The sequence below is a fragment of the Gastrolobium bilobum genome, unplaced genomic scaffold, assembly GCF_033153095.1.
Source record: "Gastrolobium bilobum isolate Gb01-03AN ecotype WA unplaced genomic scaffold, APGP_CSIRO_Gbil_v1 utg257146, whole genome shotgun sequence".
NCBI lineage: Eukaryota > Viridiplantae > Streptophyta > Magnoliopsida > Fabales > Fabaceae > Gastrolobium > Gastrolobium bilobum.
In genome coordinates this window covers 1-20592 of record NW_026896232.1, presented here as the reverse complement: position 1 = coordinate 20592, position 20592 = coordinate 1, and the positions used below count along the sequence as shown (strand labels likewise).

The following is a 20592-nucleotide window of genomic DNA, read 5'->3' as shown; positions in this document are numbered from 1 at the left end:
AGCTCTGCTTAAAATCACGCAAAAAGAACAGTTAAAATTGAAAGTGCCTTCATTCATAACCAGATGCTTCATGATAGTTGCTGCAGTGGAATGCATCCTAATGGGTTATATTATATTCATATATAAAAGAAAAAAGAATAGTCTGTTTGGGATATGTTAATGCATAATAATTTCTTCAATCTATGTTAATGCATCCTAATGGGTCATTTAGTCCCTGTTTTAGTAAAAATCTAGTATGAATTAATGTTTGAAACTTGATATGAATGAGGGTGTGAATTTAAAAAAGAAAAAGAAAAAAGAATGATGTATTTTAAATTGAATTTCAATTATTGCTAGCAACATTTTTTCAAATATGTTTGTTAATGTGACTTAGTATGATTTATGGTTTAAAATTGAAAATAATTTATGTATGACTACAAGAGTTTTTGAGAAATGTGTGGAACTTCCATTGCTTTTATTTTCAATCATCAACTCAATGTATTATTATTGTTCTGATTGTGTTATTTTTCTTGGTCATGTGGAACTTATTTCACTCAAGAACTTAATATTCCCTCTTATTTAATAAAGTATTTTTTAAGCTTGTTAGATAATTAATTGCTGAATCTAAAATTACAATTCCAGAACCTAATTATAAATGTTTTTCATTTATGAATTGAATGCATATTAAGCTTTCTTCAAGGACCAGATTAAGTTTATTGTTCATTAAACTCATATTGCGGATTTTTAAATGACTTTTAAAAATACTTTAATCAATATATGAAACAAAATAACATGGATTATAATTTATTAGAAACACCCAAGTTGGATCTTGGAAAGATTTTTTAAACATTAATGTCAGTCTTATTAAATTCTCATCTCCAAAAAAGGAGAGGGAGAGAAAGGATGCTCACATCAATCAAAACATGTTTACAAGCACTATGGTCTGTATATATACGCTAAAAGACACCTTTTCTTTGACAAAATGTTCGATCATGCACCCACCAAGTACAAAAGTTGATAGATCTAGACAACTATACCATGATCCCAACCTCAGCTTTTACAAGAAAGAATAAACAAATGTAGGACTAACAAAGAAAAATTCATAATTATCTCTTACCGCTTTAGTTCAATCATACAATACCATATTTCTTCGATTGTTACTTATAAATGTAAGATCCTTATGCTAGAAAGAATTTAGGGAGATCCTAATGCTTTCTTTAAAGCTTTATCTTCATCTTTCACATCCAAATTCTTTTTCCTTTTTGCCAGTTTTCACAACCAATTCAAAATTGGTGCCAAAATCAATCCTTAATATGTAACCCATAAAGCCATAAACAATACACCCTTGATTAGAAATTCAGCAACATGACTACTTGCATTTTGGAACAGCTTCTTTGTTCTGTTTTGTCCTTAAACCTAAAAATGTTTTGAGAACCATTAAAGCTAAGACCAACAATTCAAAACTCCATTAAAGCTAAAAATGTTTTAAGGTACAATTTAAAGAGACCAAACACCAGCTAGCTTAAGAAAGAAGTGAAAACCTCCACATTCATATCCATTACAGTTATCAGTCCCAGCTAAGAAAAAATAAAGCAGAATATAATACCACGTCCAACGATAAGGGCCTATTGGATTGTGTTCTAGTTTTTTTTGCTCTTAAAATTATTTTGTAGAATAGTTAATAAAATATGTGTTTTATGTGTTTTTCTTGTTTTGTAAGTTAAAAATCAAAACACAAAATAAAAACGACTCAGATATGTTATCTAAATTTGATTATAAAAACTAAAAAGTAGTTAAAATTTTTAGAACTATTTTTACAAAACAGACCTTATCAAATAGGTTTTTTTGTTTTTTTATTGTTCTAAAAATCAAAAAAACTGTTTTTGAAAACAGAATTCAAACAGACCCTAAGATTTCAATTCTCTTTGTTTTAAAAATTTCTTCTCTTTGATGGAAGATTTTATCTTTACTTAAGGTACAATATTGTGGACATAATCTTACCAATAAAACTAATATGACTACTATTTTTTCATTGATGAAGTAAGTTGTACTTTTTTTTTTCCTTGGGCTTTTGTCCACCCGTGCTTAGCACAAAAATAATCAACTATATAAGCACAAAAGGAAGTTCACTAAAAAATCCTTTTCATGATTAGAGGGGTAAGGCAGCCAGTATAGCGTGCTGTTGAGAGATAAAGGAAACAATAGAGAGTTCTAGGGTTTAAAAAACTCCCAAATTCGGAATTAAATACATTCAAAGGAAAAACACTATGTATAATATTGATAATTCGAAAGATAAGTTCTATCCCTTCTACACGTACCAAGCAGTTTCATAGACACAATAAATATTGACCAGCATAAAGACCCCCTTCTAGTGTTTCGTAATCCATATTGTATCATAACAGGACTCCTTTTTTTTTCTTTTTCTGGTAAATGTATCATAATATAACTTTAATTGTACAACGATTACCTTGACACTACCTAAAACAATGAAATGATACCTCCCCCTAACATAATTCCAGATAAAATTACAATGAAATCATCAAAGACCAATTTTACATCTCTATTTACCCATAGGTTTAATGTTACTTCCTATAATTTAAGTGGAGGGGTGAGAGAGACTAGGGTTAAATCCAAATTCACTCTCGCTGTCCCTTCATCCCTCATTCCCTCTCCCTCTCCCTTCTATATCTTTATGTTTGATCTTTACCAACCCCATTCTTCATTATTATTATTATATTACATTTCAGCACAAGGTATTGTTCATCTGTGCTTTATCCATACTTTGAACCCAACCATTTGAGGGTCGTGTTAGAATCTTAGAGAATAAACCAGTGGTCCATTTGTTTTCAACAATGTAGTCAAGCCATAAATGTGGTGGAGACTGGAAAGAGAAATTGTGGACTTTTGAATGGAATAAGATTTATTACTTGAGGAAGCCGAGAAGGAAAATTCTACAAAAGAAGTTAGAAGACCCAAAGTCTCTTAGAATATTCCAGATCACAGGCTTGGTGTGTTGAATTTGGAAATTGTTCCATGTTCCATTTTTTAGCTAAACACACACACACCTTGTAGATCATATTAAGAATGAATGTTTTTATTATCATTTTATATGGAATGGAATATTTCAAGAATGAATGTTTTTATTATCATATTGATGTTTTGGTCTTTGATGATTTCATTGTAATTTTATCTGGAATTATGTTAGGGGGAGGTATCATTTCATTGTTTTAGGTAGTGTCAAGGTAATCGTTGTACAATTAAAGTTATATTATGATACATTTACCAGAAAAAGAAAAAAAAGGAGTCTTGTTATGATACAATATGGATTACGAAACACTAGAAGGGGGTCTTTATGCTGGTCAATATTTATTGTGTCTATGAAACTGCTTGGTACGTGTAGAAGGGATAGAACTTATCTTTCGAATTATCAATATTATACATAGTGTTTTTCCTTTGAATGTATTTAATTCCGAATTTGGGAGTTTTTTAAACCCTAGAACTCTCTATTGTTTCCTTTATCTCTCAACAGCACGCTATACTGGCTGCCTTACCCCTCTAATCATGAAAAGGATTTTTTAGTGAACTTCCTTTTGTGCTTATATAGTTGATTATTTTTGTGCTAAGCACGGGTGGACAAAAGCCCAAGGAAAAAAAAAGTACAACTTACTTCATCAATGAAAAAATAGTAGTCATATTAGTTTGCCGATTTACTAAAATTATTTTTAGTTGTCTTATATTTTTTGTTTTTTCATTTTGCAACTTTTGTTTGTTGAATATTTTTTCCCTGGTTGGAGATTTTGGATTATCAAGAATTAAACGCAATACCCTTGTATCTGGGGGTGTGCGAGGAACCCTTCCATGGATGGCACCGGAGCTGTTGAATGGTAGTAGCAACCGGGTTTCTGAAAAGGTAACTGGGACCATTCATATGAAGTTTAGCAATATAGAGGAATCAATGAATCTTTTGGCAGGCATTTAGCTAGTGGAATGACTTTGACAGGTTGACGTTTTCTCATTTGGCATCTCAATGTGGGAGTTATTGACAGGGGAAGAACCTTATGCAGATATGCATTGTGGTGCCATTATTGGTAAGATTATGTCCACAATATTGTACCTTAAGTAAAGATAAAATCTTCCATCAAAGAGAAGAAATTTTTAAAACAAAGAGAATTGAAATCTTAGGGTCTGTTTGAATTCTGTTTTCAAAAACAGTTTTTTTGATTTTTAGAACAATAAAAAAACAAAAAAACCTATTTGATAAGGTCTGTTTTGTAAAAATAGTTCTAAAAATTTTAACTACTTTTTAGTTTTTATAATCAAATTTAGATAACATATCTGAGTCGTTTTTATTTTGTGTTTTGATTTTTAACTTACAAAACAAGAAAAACACATAAAACACATATTTTATTAACTATTCTACAAAATAATTTTAAGAGCAAAAAAAACTAGAACACAATCCAATAGGCCCTTATCGTTGGACGTGGTATTATATTCTGCTTTATTTTTTCTTAGCTGGGACTGATAACTGTAATGGATATGAATGTGGAGGTTTTCACTTCTTTCTTAAGCTAGCTGGTGTTTGGTCTCTTTAAATTGTACCTTAAAACATTTTTAGCTTTAATGGAGTTTTGAATTGTTGGTCTTAGCTTTAATGGTTCTCAAAACATTTTTAGGTTTAAGGACAAAACAGAACAAAGAAGCTGTTCCAAAATGCAAGTAGTCATGTTGCTGAATTTCTAATCAAGGGTGTATTGTTTATGGCTTTATGGGTTACATATTAAGGATTGATTTTGGCACCAATTTTATTGGTTGTGAAAACTGGCAAAAAGGAAAAAGAATTTGGATGTGAAAGATGAAGATAAAGCTTTAAAGAAAGCATTAGGATCTCCCTAAATTCTTTCTAGCATAAGGATCTTACATTTATAAGTAACAATCGAAGAAATATGGTATTGTATGATTGAACTAAAGCGGTAAGAGATAATTATGAATTTTTCTTTGTTAGTCCTACATTTGTTTATTCTTTCTTGTAAAAGCTGAGGTTGGGATCATGGTATAGTTGTCTAGATCTATCAACTTTTGTACTTGGTGGGTGCATGATCGAACATTTTGTCAAAGAAAAGGTGTCTTTTAGCGTATATATACAGACCATAGTGCTTGTAAACATGTTTTGATTGATGTGAGCATCCTTTCTCTCCCTCTCCTTTTTTGGAGATGAGAATTTAATAAGACTGACATTAATGTTTAAAAAATCTTTCCAAGATCCAACTTGGGTGTTTCTAATAAATTATAATCCATGTTATTTTTTTTCATATATTGATTAAAGTATTTTTAAAAGTCATTTAAAAATCCGCAATATGAGTTTAATGAACAATAAACTTAATCTGGTCCTTGAAGAAAGCTTAATATGCATTCAATTCATAAATGAAAAACATTTATAATTAGGTTCTGGAATTGTAATTTTAGATTCAGCAATTAATTATCTAACAAGCTTAAAAAATACTTTATTAAATAAGAGGGAATATTAAGTTCTTGAGTGAAATAAGTTCCACATGACCAAGAAAAATAACACAATCAGAACAATAATAATACATTGAGTTGATGATTGAAAATAAAAGCAATGGAAGTTCCACACATATTTATCAAAGTGATAATTCAAAATAATATAATGCGAACAATAATAATATTATGAAGAACAAATTTTCTTCAATAAAGATTAGCTATTTCTATCCTCGCTTCTCCACCCAGTTTTTGCTTAAGGCATTTCTATTCTCTCTATTTTTTTTAAAGATAATTAAGTTGTCATCATGATTCATTGGATTATCATTCTAAGTTACTTCGTTCTCAATTTTCTCAAAAACTCTTGTAGTCATACATAAATTATTTTCAATTTTAAACCATAAATCATACTAAGTCACATTAACAAACATATTTGAAAAAATGTTGCTAGCAATAATTGAAATTCAATTTAAAATACATCATTCTTTTTTCTTTTTCTTTTTTAAATTCACACCCTCATTCATATCAAGTTTCAAACATTAATTCATACTAGATTTTTACTAAAACAGGGACTAAATGACCCATTAGGATGCATTAACATAGATTGAAGAAATTATTATGCATTAACATAGATTGAAGAAATTATTATGCATTAACATATCCCAAACAGACTATTCTTTTTTCTTTTATATATGAATATAATATAACCCATTAGGATGCATTCCACTGCAGCAACTATCATGAAGCATCTGGTTATGAATGAAGGCACTTTCAATTTTAACTGTTCTTTTTGCGTGATTTTAAGCAGAGCTTGCAAAGGTGGATGTTGGCCACCACCACCAATTCTCAACACTCACCAGCATTAAAATCACTCTCAATCGAGACAAGATTTCATTAAACCCTTGCATAGTTGTGTAAATTTAGAATAGTGAAATTGTGTGGATTAATAAAAGACTAAACTTTTACAAACCCTCATTTTAATGAAACTCAAAGAAACAAAATCTATAACCTAGTAATTCAAGAATCAATTTTGTACAAAACAACACTCTAACCAGGATTCTTGATTCAAACGTATGCAGCTTCTCTATCAACCTTTGGACATACTTTTTTTTCCTCACGTATCCATTTTTTCTTCAAAGATTTCCAACCGCTCTCAAAATTCTCACTAACCTTCATCGCAATTCTATGAATCTCACTCCTCGAAGGGTATAGCAATGCATAAGAGAATACAAGCCTCATATCATCTGCAAATTCTTCAGGTCTGTCATACAAACAATTGTTCAACTTGCACTCAATATCCTTCAAACCTGTTGGCTTGGATACAACCTTTGGGTTATCAGGAAACTCCAAGAATTTAACATCAAGAGGTTGTTTGAAAGCCCAACCATCTCTTCCTACCACCAACCTCTTCAAGATCACCCAACATTGCATCCTTTTGTATCTGTCCATGTTATCTGCCCTTTGATTATTCTCTTTCTTGCACTCTGCACCATCCTTCTTCCACTCACAACCTTGGGAAACAGTTCTTGACATTCTTCTGGAGTTTTCTTTGATGAAAGATTTTGTTGGTGGGTGTTCAGTTGTTCTACTCATTTTCATTGGTGGAGAAATTTCAGAAGCCTCGTTTCTCATTTTCTTGTAACGAAAATCAGCGATCTCCAATTGTTGGCACTCTTCTTGGACTATTCTTGAACGTTTTGCACCATCCCTATGAAGCTTAATCACAAGTGACTTTTGGAGTTCTGCCATTGCAGAGAGTTTGAGTAGAAAAAACAAGAAAAAAGAAAACAATCAGTTTTGGTCGTGTATAGTTTTGTTGTTGAGGCCTGAGGGGTCTTATGGTATTGGTGGAGGGGGCCTCGTATCTTAAGGGTGTGCATGACAACCTTCTCGGAATCAATTCTTTTTTAATTTCTGTTTCCAGGAACTCGTTTGGTAAAACCGATTTATTTTTTTGTTACCGGGATGAACCAGTTTAATTTTTGTGCTGGGGAACAGAAAAAAGAATCAAAAAATTTCTGCTTTTTTGTTCCCAGGCACAAAATGAGAAACACTTATCTCTCTCAATCACTTTCTACCTCTACCATCATCACCACCACCACCATCATCCCGACACGACTGCCGCCACCATCGTCGTCGCCGCCATCGTACCTCTAGTGCCGTCGTCACCACCCTTCACCACCACGATGCCACCGCCACCATTGCCACCACCTCCACCGATCACTATCACCATCACCACCACCACAACTACCGTCGTCGCCGCCACCACCACTATCACCGTCATCGTCACCACCACCATCACCACTACTGCCATCAACCACCACCACCATCATCGCAACCATTGCCGTCACCGCCACCATCGCCATCACACGCCACTGCCACTACCCCCATCGCCACACTACCACCACCACGACGCCACCACTACCATCACTACCACTGTCACCAACCACCACTACCGTCACTGACGCCGCCATCAACCACCACCACCATCGTCACAGCCATTACTGTCACCACCGCCACCATCGCCACCATTACACTACCCTCTCCACTACCATCACCACGCCATCGCCACCACTACCACCACCACCACCACTGTCTCCTACCCCCACCGCCACCGCCGCACCCACTGTCACCACCACCACCACCACCACCACCATGCCACTGCTACTATTGTTGCCTCCACCAACCACCATACCCACCACTATTGTCGCAGCCACCCAAACAGTAGAAGCCAACAGAAAATATCCAAGTCCTCAAAAGCTTTTGCGTCCTCCTGCCATTTTGTAAAAATAGCAGCCCCAAAGGGGTGAGAGAAAATCCCAGTAGTGTGGCAACAAAACCATAATGCAACAATATTAACTAGGCACAAAATCATAAATAGTCACTTCAAACATTTAATCCTTTTCATCATATATCATAACGCGTATATAACGCCCTTTTTCCTTTACGCTCATAGCACCGTCGTGCGCGTAGCATCACAGTGGGTATTCCTAATGGCTCCCATGAAGGTGAATCCCACTGTGGAACCTATGCGGACTGAAGCCAAGTGTCCCCTCTCCTGGTACCAGGCATGCCTATATGATGCATGCTCAGTCACATGTCCTCAATACAAATATATATATATATATATATTCAAGATGTCATGAATCAAGTATACATGCCATGTTATGCAATCGCACCCAACAGAAAAATGTATTATGATGTAAAATGCATGCATATATCATATCATCCTTTCATATTCTTACCATTGGCTCATCATCATCATAACATACATAGAACAAATGTGAGCAACACATCACAATTCCATACACTAGCCAATAGTCACATTAGGTAATACCACCTACACATACCTCGCGTCCAAGCAATAATCAACAGCACCAACAGTCAGCCCACACAATAAGAGTTACGTGCACCTAATTACATGTGGAACAAGTCAGAGTCTGTTTCATTTTATTCCCATGATTTATCCGTCTTTCTCACGCTTCTAATTCTTATTCTGTAATCGGTTTTTCACAGCTTCTATACTATTTTAATTTCTGACTTCGTACATTATCACTTACCGGTCACAACAACATTATTCAATGTTTATTCAAGTGTATAACTCAGCTTTCAAATCCTTAACAACATGCATCAATTTTGACTTAGAGTTAATATACTAATTTATGAACAGAAAATTTCTAAGTTCCCTAATACATTCGGGTTCGTTTTAGTCGAATACTAGGTGTTCCCAATTAATTTAATTTCATCAACATTCATACCATGTCTAAGAGGCGCAAAAACTCATCAGGATACTGTATTACTTAAATTTTCGCATACAAGGCTGGACGCCTCAGTCAATCCTTCCAACACAGTTTAACAAAAATTCAAGGGGAGCTATTTCTACTCATCAATCAGATTTTAAAGCTTACATGCACTAGGTTCAACAACTACCCAAATGAGCAGAATAGAAGAATGTAGAAGACAAAGGAATACTATCTCCCAAGGCTGCATATGCTTAACGTGACAGTGGGGAAAATAAATTTGAGATATGGTTTATTCGCTTGCATGCATTCAGCTATTATAATTGTACAGCCGACCAGAGTAAAAGAATTAACAAAACAGAAATCACTTCCCAGCATATATACAAAACCAAAACAGAAAAGAAAAGGAATTTGGTTCATGCAATATTACCTCTTAGCAACACCCCAAGTTATACAATCGGACAAGTAGATGGTCTCTAAGATGGGGGCTATAGTCCTTATTTTCCTACTCTTCTAAGACCAAGTTCGCAGCTGCATGCAATGAGAGGCTACTCCATCATACTGATTCAAAAAAATGAGGAACAAGGAGGTAAGGAGTGTCTCCATATTGGTACTCACGGTTTGTAGAGGAAAAGAGAAGATAGAATGAGTTGAGTCTTTGGTTCTGATTAGAAGGAATAAGTGTCTAGCTTGTTGATTCATTTAACCATGCGCATATGGAGGAGAGATTGGTGAGGCTGATTATAGTTCAGAATCAAGAGACGCATGCGCATAAGGAAGATATAGGAGGAGGTGAGATTTTTGTCCAATAGAAACTCATGCAATCTGCCCACCTCTCTCCTAATGGTTGCATGTTTTCAACAGCTGATTGAGTTGGTGTGTTGCAGCAAGCTATCAGCCCTTTCTCTGCTCTAAGTAGCGCACAAGGAAGGGTTTAGGGCTGATTTGCAAGTCCACCTTTGCAAGTAGGTTCAGAATTCTTTTGGCACACCCAAGCGCACATGTGGGCTGCATGCAATGGGCAATATTTGTCATGAATTTTGGTTTACACCAATGAGAGGCTGCCTTCTAAGATTTTTAAGATAAGGTGAGGACAATCTAAAAGAATTTGGGCTGAACCAAATTACTCCACAAGGCCTAGGGCCTTCGACCATCACAAGGATTTAAGGACCAAAAATACACAAACCCAAGGTATACTTAGGTACAAGTCCATAAAATCATAAGTTCTCAAATCTTTGTTTTTAAATATTTTTAATTCCTTCTATACGTCACTACTAAATTATCCTTACATCTTTTAACTAAATTTCACATGCCTAAAATAGTTCCTTACCTATCTTTAATAATTCAAGTAATTTCCTAAATCAATATTAATCCCATACTAGTAACCATACAAATCGAAAACCAACAAATATTATATGTAATTTGAATTTTCATGCATGCATTCTTATGCCTTAAGGTATTTTATGTATTCTCCTTAATTACGTGGGATGTTACAGTAATTAAGTTATTCCTATACTTATATAAGAATTTCATATGCCTAAAATAGGTACTCACCTTCCAGGATAATAAAATTAATTTCTCTAATTTAATTTAACTCCATTCTAACGCAACATTTATTTAATTCGAAGGAAGGTACTCTACCACATACCTAATCGTAATTTAAATAGGTTCCTAATTCGACGGGATGTTACACTCTCCCCAACTTGTTTTGAAGTTTGTCCCCAAACTTCGTCTTATCATTCTAAAATCGGTCTAAGTTCAAATTCAATAAGACCTAGGATAGACACGTCATTGTAAAGATAACAGGGGGTTGAATAGACTGTAGAATAAAATTAGACAAATCCAAAAATCAACTCAAGGGAAATCACACATACCAAGAAGCTATGCACGGTTCTTTCATGATGTAAACTTGATGCACCCTTTTTTTAAAATAATATTATTTTTTTTTTGTTTTATTTAGATAGCTAATATTCATGACAACATAACACTTTAAATTCTAGGAAGTCTTCTATGATTCTCCAGTTTTATTTCGTTGGATAATTTGATATGTGATAACAGAAAGTTTCACAAGGCATCGAGGAGGCAAAAATTGAAAGCATACAGATGAAGATAACGAATCAGCCAAAGGAAACAAAATAAAATAAAGACTCAGTGAAACGAGACCATTCACAGCATGCACCAATGTCTGTTCAGTCCAGTATATTTTTCTTTAGATCCGATTACAGTTCAACATCATGAGGAATACAAGCGCCATCAAGTCATTTATTTTATAGTATAAATAAAAATAAAAAATTAATTCAAACAACCTACATGCCCAATACAAAACATTTTGTTAAAACATATTATCTTTCAGTCCTCTTTAGTTTGTCTAAAAAGACCAAAAGAATTTCAAGTGCTAATAGAACTACATACCCTATGTCTACATAAGTCAAGAACCAACATAACACTCTGCTTAACCGTTCCAATTAAAATGCATCAAATAAAAACTCTGATTTAAACCGCAAGGATTCGTATTAATTTAGTTCTATGGTTTGAATACACATGCAACAAGATCAAGAGAATGGTTGATCCTAGGATTTATTATAGAATAAAAATTACTTCCTATAGTGTGTGCTTCTTCATTATTTTTCTCTAGACTTTGATCCTATCTTACATATGTTAACACATAAGCATTAGAGAACTTCATTTATTTCATTCAAGGGAATTATCAACTCAGCTTTGACCGTCCAAAACAGAATGACACACAACACATTAAAAGTTTAACGAAGTGGTTATGAACAAGTATGTGAGGGTTTCCAAACAAAAATGGGGGCAAGACATATTATAACCAGTCCAAAAATATCCATATAATCAAAGGCACGCTGAATACTTGATGATATAAGTGATCACCTTTCAACATCATAAGACATACCAATAAAAACATGAAGTAAAGAGATTCAAAACAACCAACATCAACAACCATAAACTCATTGATATGTTTACAGTGTAATTTTGATATTAAATTGGAGTGACATACATAGTGATGGGTTCAATTAAAACTATGCACCGAAATACAAATTTACGGTTAATTGATTAATATGGGATGACAACATAATGATGGGTTCACATAAAATCAGACATAATTGTAAGCACAGTTTGATTAAGGCAAGTTGACACCCAAGATAAACAAAACGTAATTTATATCGTATGCAAGCTACAACATAGTACCATTTACGTCAATCAAACTTATGTAATTCAGGTTCTTAATATGGCTTTAAATCGTTCCTATGTCAAGCTTTCTATATACCAACTACATTCTCGGTACATAAAAATTAGTTTACAGCTACACAAAATTCTTATAAGTTTAAACATTCTTGGTGAAATTTGAAACTTAGTCTACACAATACCATTACATACAATTACACCATTATCGTTTTAACATTCTCAATCAAGCCATTTTTAGTTGCACGCCATACCTATGTATTATTCTTTCAAACATAAACTTAAGTAGGCAAGAGTTTCAATTACATGCATTATGTTTTTTGGCAAGTATTTGGTATTAATTAGAATTTCCAAATGTTTAATTCTATCAAGACAAGAAAGCCTATCAATACAATCAAAGATCGTCCTTGGACCTATCCAAAATAATCACAAAATACCAACCAAGTCAATGCATACTATTCAAATTGACAAACATTACGAACATAATACGTAGAGGAATAAAATCACTTGCACTTATACACACCACCTCTTAACTCACGGTTTCATCCTTAGAATTAATGACTAAACTTTCTCAAGAATGATGTCTAGTGCCATTTCACCATTAGAAGGTTTATAGGAAAGTAAACTCACTAGTTAAACCTTATCTACTTCACTTTGTTTCCTAGAAGCATGAACTATTTTTTATTTATTCAAGTGTTCCATTCCTAACTAAAATGGTTGATTCACGGTTTTCAAGTGAAGATAACAAATTCACATAAAGCTAGATAACTTCATCCTAACTCTATGCTACGATATACATGTGAGGATATAAATTAAGAAACAATTACGCAACAAAATTATCATAACCAAATTGTTAAAACAGAAACCATAATAAATCTGAATTCAGCCAACAATTTCTATCACCCCAACTAGGCACTACCACCAGCACGTAAATATTTATATATATACCAAAGAATCAGTTTGTATCAATAATCATCCTAATTGAATTGTTAAAGCAGTAATCATGACAAATCCAAATTCGAAAATTAAGGTTATATCCAAGTCCAAACGGCTTATTATCATTCATAACTTCAAATATTACAACACCTAGGTAATTCAGAAATCAGAATGGTCATTTGCAACGACAATCCTTAATTAAAGGGACTTATTATCATCCATAATTTTCAACCACCCCAAAATATTCACCACAATTCAAACATAAAATCCATACATATCATCCATAAGAAAACATAATTTACATTAAATCCATAATTCACGGAACGGTTCTTACTCACACACATAGTGCTCAAGCACTAGTACTCCCGTAATAACCATGAGTGTGCACATACTACTTTCGTGGCCGTGAGTTGATCAGGCTCACTACCAAGCAAGAAGATGGGCATAGCCATGCTTAATACCGGTACTACTAGCATTATCATACCTCCAACATCAAATAATTTCAACTAGGAACACTTCACATTTAATTTCAAAAATCAGAAAAGCAACGAGCTCATACAAGAATTCATACAATCAAACAACAACACTCACATATCAACCAAAGATCTTTCACAATTCTTAAACACCTTGAATCAAAACTGCTCTGATACCAATTAGTGTAACACCCTCTCTTGTAGGCCTCCAAGAGAGTTGTTTGCTAAGCGGAATTAGAGTTCTTTAATAGTATTTTAGAGACTGAAAAAAAATTTCGCTTTTACATTGCCAATAAAACTAAAGAGGGGATCTGGTTAATTACAAAAATCAGAGTACACAAAATTTCTTAAACTTATTAAAAATATAAATTTCCTGATAGACCTTGCTGTCTTTAAAAATCGTATAAAATCCAGTTCAACGATTCAAAAATATATTCTTTGTAATCTGGAAACTAGACATCTGGGGCTTCACGTTCATATAAAATAATAGTGATTTGGAGTTTGTTTCCCCCTCGAAACATAACTCGCAAAATAAGAGAGAAAATAGTGGAAATATCCCAAATGTCCTGGCTGGTAAAATTCATGACAAATCGATCTTTCAGAATTTCTTTGCAAGGTTTATATATAATGAAACTAGACACCTTGGGCTACGCGTGCATATAAATTATAAGAAAATCGGAGGTCCGTAGCCCCAGTACGACAACTTACAAAGTGCTCGCAAAGACTTTTCAAAACTCAGCATTAAGATAACATGTCAAAATCCTTTTCGCAAACGTTTCAACATCTGTTTCCAAAATACTTGCTGGTCATAAAATCGTAATGCAATAATAAAATCATAGTTCACAGTAATACAAGCTTCTCAATTTCATACAGTCATCCATAAAATATCACATCAATAGCAGCATGCCCAAACAGTAGAAGCCAACAGAAAATATCCAAGTCCTCAAAAGCTTTTGCGTCCTCCTGCCATTTTGTAAAAATAGCAGCCCCAAAGGGGTGAGAGAAAATCCCAGTAGTGTGGCAACAAAACCATAATGCAACAATATTAACTAGGCACAAAATCATAAATAGTCACTTCAAACATTTAATCCTTTTCATCATATATCATAACGCGTATATAACGCCCTTTTTCCTTTACGCTCATAGCACCGTCGTGCGCGTAGCATCACAGTGGGTATTCCTAATGGCTCCCATGAAGGTGAATCCCACTGTGGAACCTATGCGGACTGAAGCCAAGTGTCCCCTCTCCTGGTACCAGGCATGCCTATATGATGCATGCTCAGTCACATGTCCTCAATACAAATATATATATATATATATATTCAAGATGTCATGAATCAAGTATACATGCCATGTTATGCAATCGCACCCAACAGAAAAATGTATTATGATGTAAAATGCATGCATATATCATATCATCCTTTCATATTCTTACCATTGGCTCATCATCATCATAACATACATAGAACAAATGTGAGCAACACATCACAATTCCATACACTAGCCAATAGTCACATTAGGTAATACCACCTACACATACCTCGCGTCCAAGCAATAATCAACAGCACCAACAGTCAGCCCACACAATAAGAGTTACATGCACCTAATTACATGTGGAACAAGTCAGAGTCTGTTTTATTTTATTCCCATGATTTATCCGTCTTTCTCACGCTTCTAATTCTTATTCTGTAATCGGTTTTTCACAGCTTCTATACTATTTTAATTTCTGACTTCGTACATTATCACTTACCGGTCACAACAACATTATTCAATGTTTATTCAAGTGTATAACTCAGCTTTCAAATCCTTAACAACATGCATCAATTTTGACTTAGAGTTAATATACTAATTTATGAACAGAAAATTTCTAAGTTCCCTAATACATTCGGGTTCGTTTTAGTCGAATACTAGGTGTTCCCAATTAATTTAATTTCATCAACATTCATACCATGTCTAAGAGGCGCAAAAACTCATCAGGATACTGTATTACTTAAATTTTCGCATACAAGGCTGGACGCCTCAGTCAATCCTTCCAACACAGTTTAACAAAAATTCAAGGGGAGCTATTTCTACTCATCAATCAGATTTTAAAGCTTACATGCACTAGGTTCAACAACTACCCAAATGAGCAGAATAGAAGAATGTAGAAGACAAAGGAATACTATCTCCCAAGGCTGCATATGCTTAACGTGACAGTGGGGAAAATAAATTTGAGATATGGTTTATTCGCTTGCATGCATTCAGCTATTATAATTGTACAGCCGACCAGAGTAAAAGAATTAACAAAATAGAAATCACTTCCCAGCATATATACAAAACCAAAACAGAAAAGAAAAGGAATTTGGTTCATGCAATATTACCTCTTAGCAACACCCCAAGTTATACAATCGGACAAGTAGATGGTCTCTAAGATGGGGGCTATAGTCCTTATTTTCCTACTCTTCTAAGACCAAGTTCGCAGCTTCATGCAATGAGAGGCTACTCCATCATACTGATTCAAAAAAATGAGGAACAAGGAGGTAAGGAGTGTCTCCATATTGGTACTCACGATTTGTAGAGGAAAAGAGAAGATAGAATGAGTTGAGTCTTTGGTTCTGATTAGAAGGAATAAGTGTCTAGCTTGTTGATTCATTTAACCATGCGCATATGGAGGAGAGATTGGTGAGGCTGATTATAGTTCAGAATCAAGAGACGCATGCGCATAAGGAAGATATGGGAGGAGGTGAGATTTTTGTCCAATAGAAACTCATGCAATCTGCCCACCTCTCTCCTAATGGTTGCATGTTTTCAACAGCTGATTGAGTTGGTGTGTTGCAGCAAGCTATCAGCCTTTTCTCTGCTCTAAGTAGCGCACAAGGAAGGGTTTAGGGCTGATTTGCAAGTCCACCTTTGCAAGTAGGTTCAGAATTCTTTTGGCACACCCAAGCGCACATGTGGGCTGCATGCAATGGGCAATATTTGTCATGAATTTTGGTTTACACCAATGAGAGGCTGCCTTCTAAGATTTTTAAGATAAGGTGAGGACAATCTAAAAGAATTTGGGCTGAACCAAATTACTCCACAAGGCCTAGGGCCTTCGACCATCACAAGGATTTAAGGACCAAAAATACACAAACCCAAGGTATACTTAGGTACAAGTCCATAAAATCATAAGTTCTCAAATCTTTGTTTTTAAATATTTTTAATTCCTTCTATACGTCACTACTAAATTATCCTTACATCTTTTAACTAAATTTCACATGCCTAAAATAGTTCCTTACCTATCTTTAATAATTCAAGTAATTTCCTAAATCAATATTAATCCCATACTAGTAACCATACAAATCGAAAACCAACAAATATTATATGTAATTTGAATTTTCATGCATGCATTCTTATGCCTTAAGGTATTTTATGTATTCTCCTTAATTACGTGGGATGTTACAGTAATTAAGTTATTCCTATACTTATATAAGAATTTCATATGCCTAAAATAGGTACTCACCTTCCAGGATAATAAAATTAATTTCTCTAATTTAATTTAACTCCATTCTAACGCAACATTTATTTAATTCGAAGGAAGGTACTCTACCACATACCTAATCGTAATTTAAATAGGTTCCTAATTCGACGGGATGTTACACACTGCTACCACCACAATTACCACCGCTGCCACCACTGTCGCCACTATCATCATCACTGTCACCACCACTATCACAACTACCGCCATCAACCACCACCACCATCATCGCAACCACTGTTGTCACTGCCACCATCGCCATCACGCGCCACTACCACCACCCTCATCGCCACCACTACCACCACCACGGCGCCCACTACCATCACCACCACTGTCACCAACCACCACAATCGTTGTTGTAGCCACCGTCGCCGCCATAACCACCACCACCATCGTCACAGCCATTACTGTCACCACCACCACCACCACCACCATCGCCACCATTATACCACCCCCGCCACTACCATCATCACATCATCGCCACCACGACATCGCCATCGCCGCAACCAATGTCACCATCACCACCACTATGCCACTGCTACAATTGTTGCCGCCACCAACCACCATACCCACCACCATTGTCGCAGCCACTGCCGTCATCTCCACCACTACCACCGTCATCGTCGCAGCCACTGCCGTCACAACCACTCCCACTATTTTCACCACGCCACTGCCACAACCACTACCGTACCGCCGTTGCCACCACCACCATGCCACCCGCCGCCACCACCATCACAACCACACCATATGGAAATGAAAGTGATGATTCGAAATTTTTTTATATTTAATAGAAATTATTTTTTATTATATTATTTGTTGTGTTATCAAACACAATTCTCATTCTCGGAATAAAAATAGAACATGTTATCAAACACTTTTTTTTCTCAGAAACTGTTCAAGGCACAGAAATATAAAAGAATTGTTTCTTTTCATAAACAGTGCTAGGGAACAGAATGGTTGTCATGCACACCCTAAGCAACCAAGAATCAGAGTTCCCAGATTTATGTTTCTCAAATTTTCATTATAATTTTTTTGTTTCTAAAATTTTTACAATTTAATTAAGCTTTCACTTAGATATTTATTAATTATAAAATTATATCTAAGCTTTTAAAATCTCTACATCACTTCGATAGTTATAAACATCACTTTACATTTTTTAAAATGTTAAAAGTGTAAAATTGTAGGGGTGTTTTGGATTAGGATTTTCAAAGATTTTTTTAAGATAAAAAATCTTATAGATTTTAAAAATCTTATAGATTTTAAAAATCTATTTAGAATTGGACGGACTTTAAAGACTTTTTTAAAAGACATTTTTTACAATCAAGATTTTATAAGATTTGATTTTAAAGGATTTTAATAGAATTTATAAGATTTGAAAGGACAATATGAATTTGTAAGATTTTAAAAAACCATATGAATTTTAACAAAGATTCAAAATTACAAGAGTCAATACAAAAAATAACAAAGAAATGCAATGATATTAATATAAAAAACTAAAACCTAATATAATTTTCTCAATCAGTAAAATATAATATAATTTTTAACAAACATTCAAAATTATTAAGCAACAGCTCTCCACATATCCAAAGATATACTAATCTGATTACCAAAAAAAAAAGATATACTAATCCTTTATACATTAATATTTTCTCGTTCCTACTCTTAGATTTGACCAAAAAGTTGAAAATTATCTTATTCATTGGTATCAGAGCTATGCATATATAATTATATGACCCAATTTTTATTTATTTATTAAAATAATTCTAAATTTGCATATAGAACCTAAAGTTAATAAAAAAATTCATTTAAATTTTTTTGCAATTGATCGTGGAAACCTTGGGGTTTTTGTTCTACGTGATGAGATTTTTTTAACCATATATCATATGCATAATTTCATTAAGCATTCTAAGAAAATTTCGAATCTGAATTTCTGCGTTTTATTACATGAAAGTTTAAAAAATTTCTCAAATTATTTTCAATCGATACATTAAACCTTAAATTGCTTTGGGGCTATTGAAAAATAAGTTTTAGTTATCTATTGATGCAAAAATTGTTTGAAATCGTATCCTATAGCGAAGGAATTTCGTTCATGAATATTTATTATAAAATATAGGGTTTATATTATGAAAGTTTCAATCTTTCTTTAAATTGATCTTGTTTCATTGATGGAAAACAAAAATTGGTTTGAGGGTTTTAGTTCCCTTGTTAATTTTCGACTGTTTTATGTTATTTTTAATACAAAAATTATATATTTTTGTGCCAAGAAAAATAGCATCACATAGCTTGAAAAATTATTTTTTCAACTTCCAAAAGCTCAAAAAAAATCTGCTATTTTTGAGATGGATTATATTAGAATCTTGTTGGTTTATTTTTTCTGAGTTGTTTTATAATGAAAATTGCTAAAAAAATATGTTATTTTTCAGCTTTGACGAAGCTCCCATGACCGAACCTACTTTCAAGCGGGTCAACCCGCCAAATGAAGAAGAAAACACTACAATAGAGAAATCTCAAGAAATCCTAGGGGTCAGGGTGAGATTGTGAGAGAGACATCCTATTTATATTTCTCACTAAAAAGTTTTACGAAATCCATACTAATAGAAAATCCATTAAAATCGTCAGATTTTTTAATACCATTTTTTCTTTGTTCAAAATCCCAATTGAATACCAACGGATTTAGATGGACTCTAAAATAATCTTTTAAAATCCTAATTGAATACCACGTGACTTTTTTTCAATCTTTTAAAATCCTAATTGAATACCAATGGATTTTTTTGTCCAAAAATAATCCATTAAAATCCTTTGAAATCCCAATCCAATACACCCCCGTAGTTAGGGGTGTTCATCAACCGATCCAAACTGATTCAAACCGCAGTGACCGAACCGATAAACCGAAAATCGAAAAATCTAAAACTGAAAAAAAAATCGCTAGTTTTAATTGGATTGGATCGGTTTACGGATTAGTTGATGAAAATCGATACAATCCAATATATTAATTCCCCTCTATCTACTTGGGTCTTTTCTCAATCATAGCTCAAAAATTTCTAAACTCAAGATTAATTAACCCATAAACTAAACCCAAGAAAAAACCTAGTCACATCTCATAATTTTTTTTTATCTATGTAGAGCTTCATATCTCATTGTTCAGAAAAAAAAAACTATATTATCATTTACTTATGCTTTTGTATTTCAAAAAAAAAATTACAAAACCAATATAAACAAAAGATGTTATTTGCACAATGATCAAGAAACAAATTTTAGGATTTTCAAA

General features: G+C 33.8%; 1 protein-coding gene across 1 annotated transcript; it reads right to left on the bottom strand.

Annotated features, from left to right (window-relative positions):
- Positions 1 to 6540: 6540 nt before the first annotated feature.
- On the bottom strand, positions 6541 to 7224 carry LOC133298395 (transcription factor GTE12-like). Its single transcript, XM_061497659.1, has one exon. It carries the CDS (start codon positions 7222 to 7224, stop codon positions 6541 to 6543), a length of 684 nt encoding a protein of 227 aa, XP_061353643.1.
- Positions 7225 to 20592: the final 13368 nt, after the last annotated feature.

What these genes read in the sequence shown, in the direction of transcription:
- LOC133298395 (XM_061497659.1), bottom strand. Translation starts at nt 7,224, where the DNA reads ATGGCAGAACTCCAAAAGTCACTTGTGATTAAGCTTCATAGGGATGGT.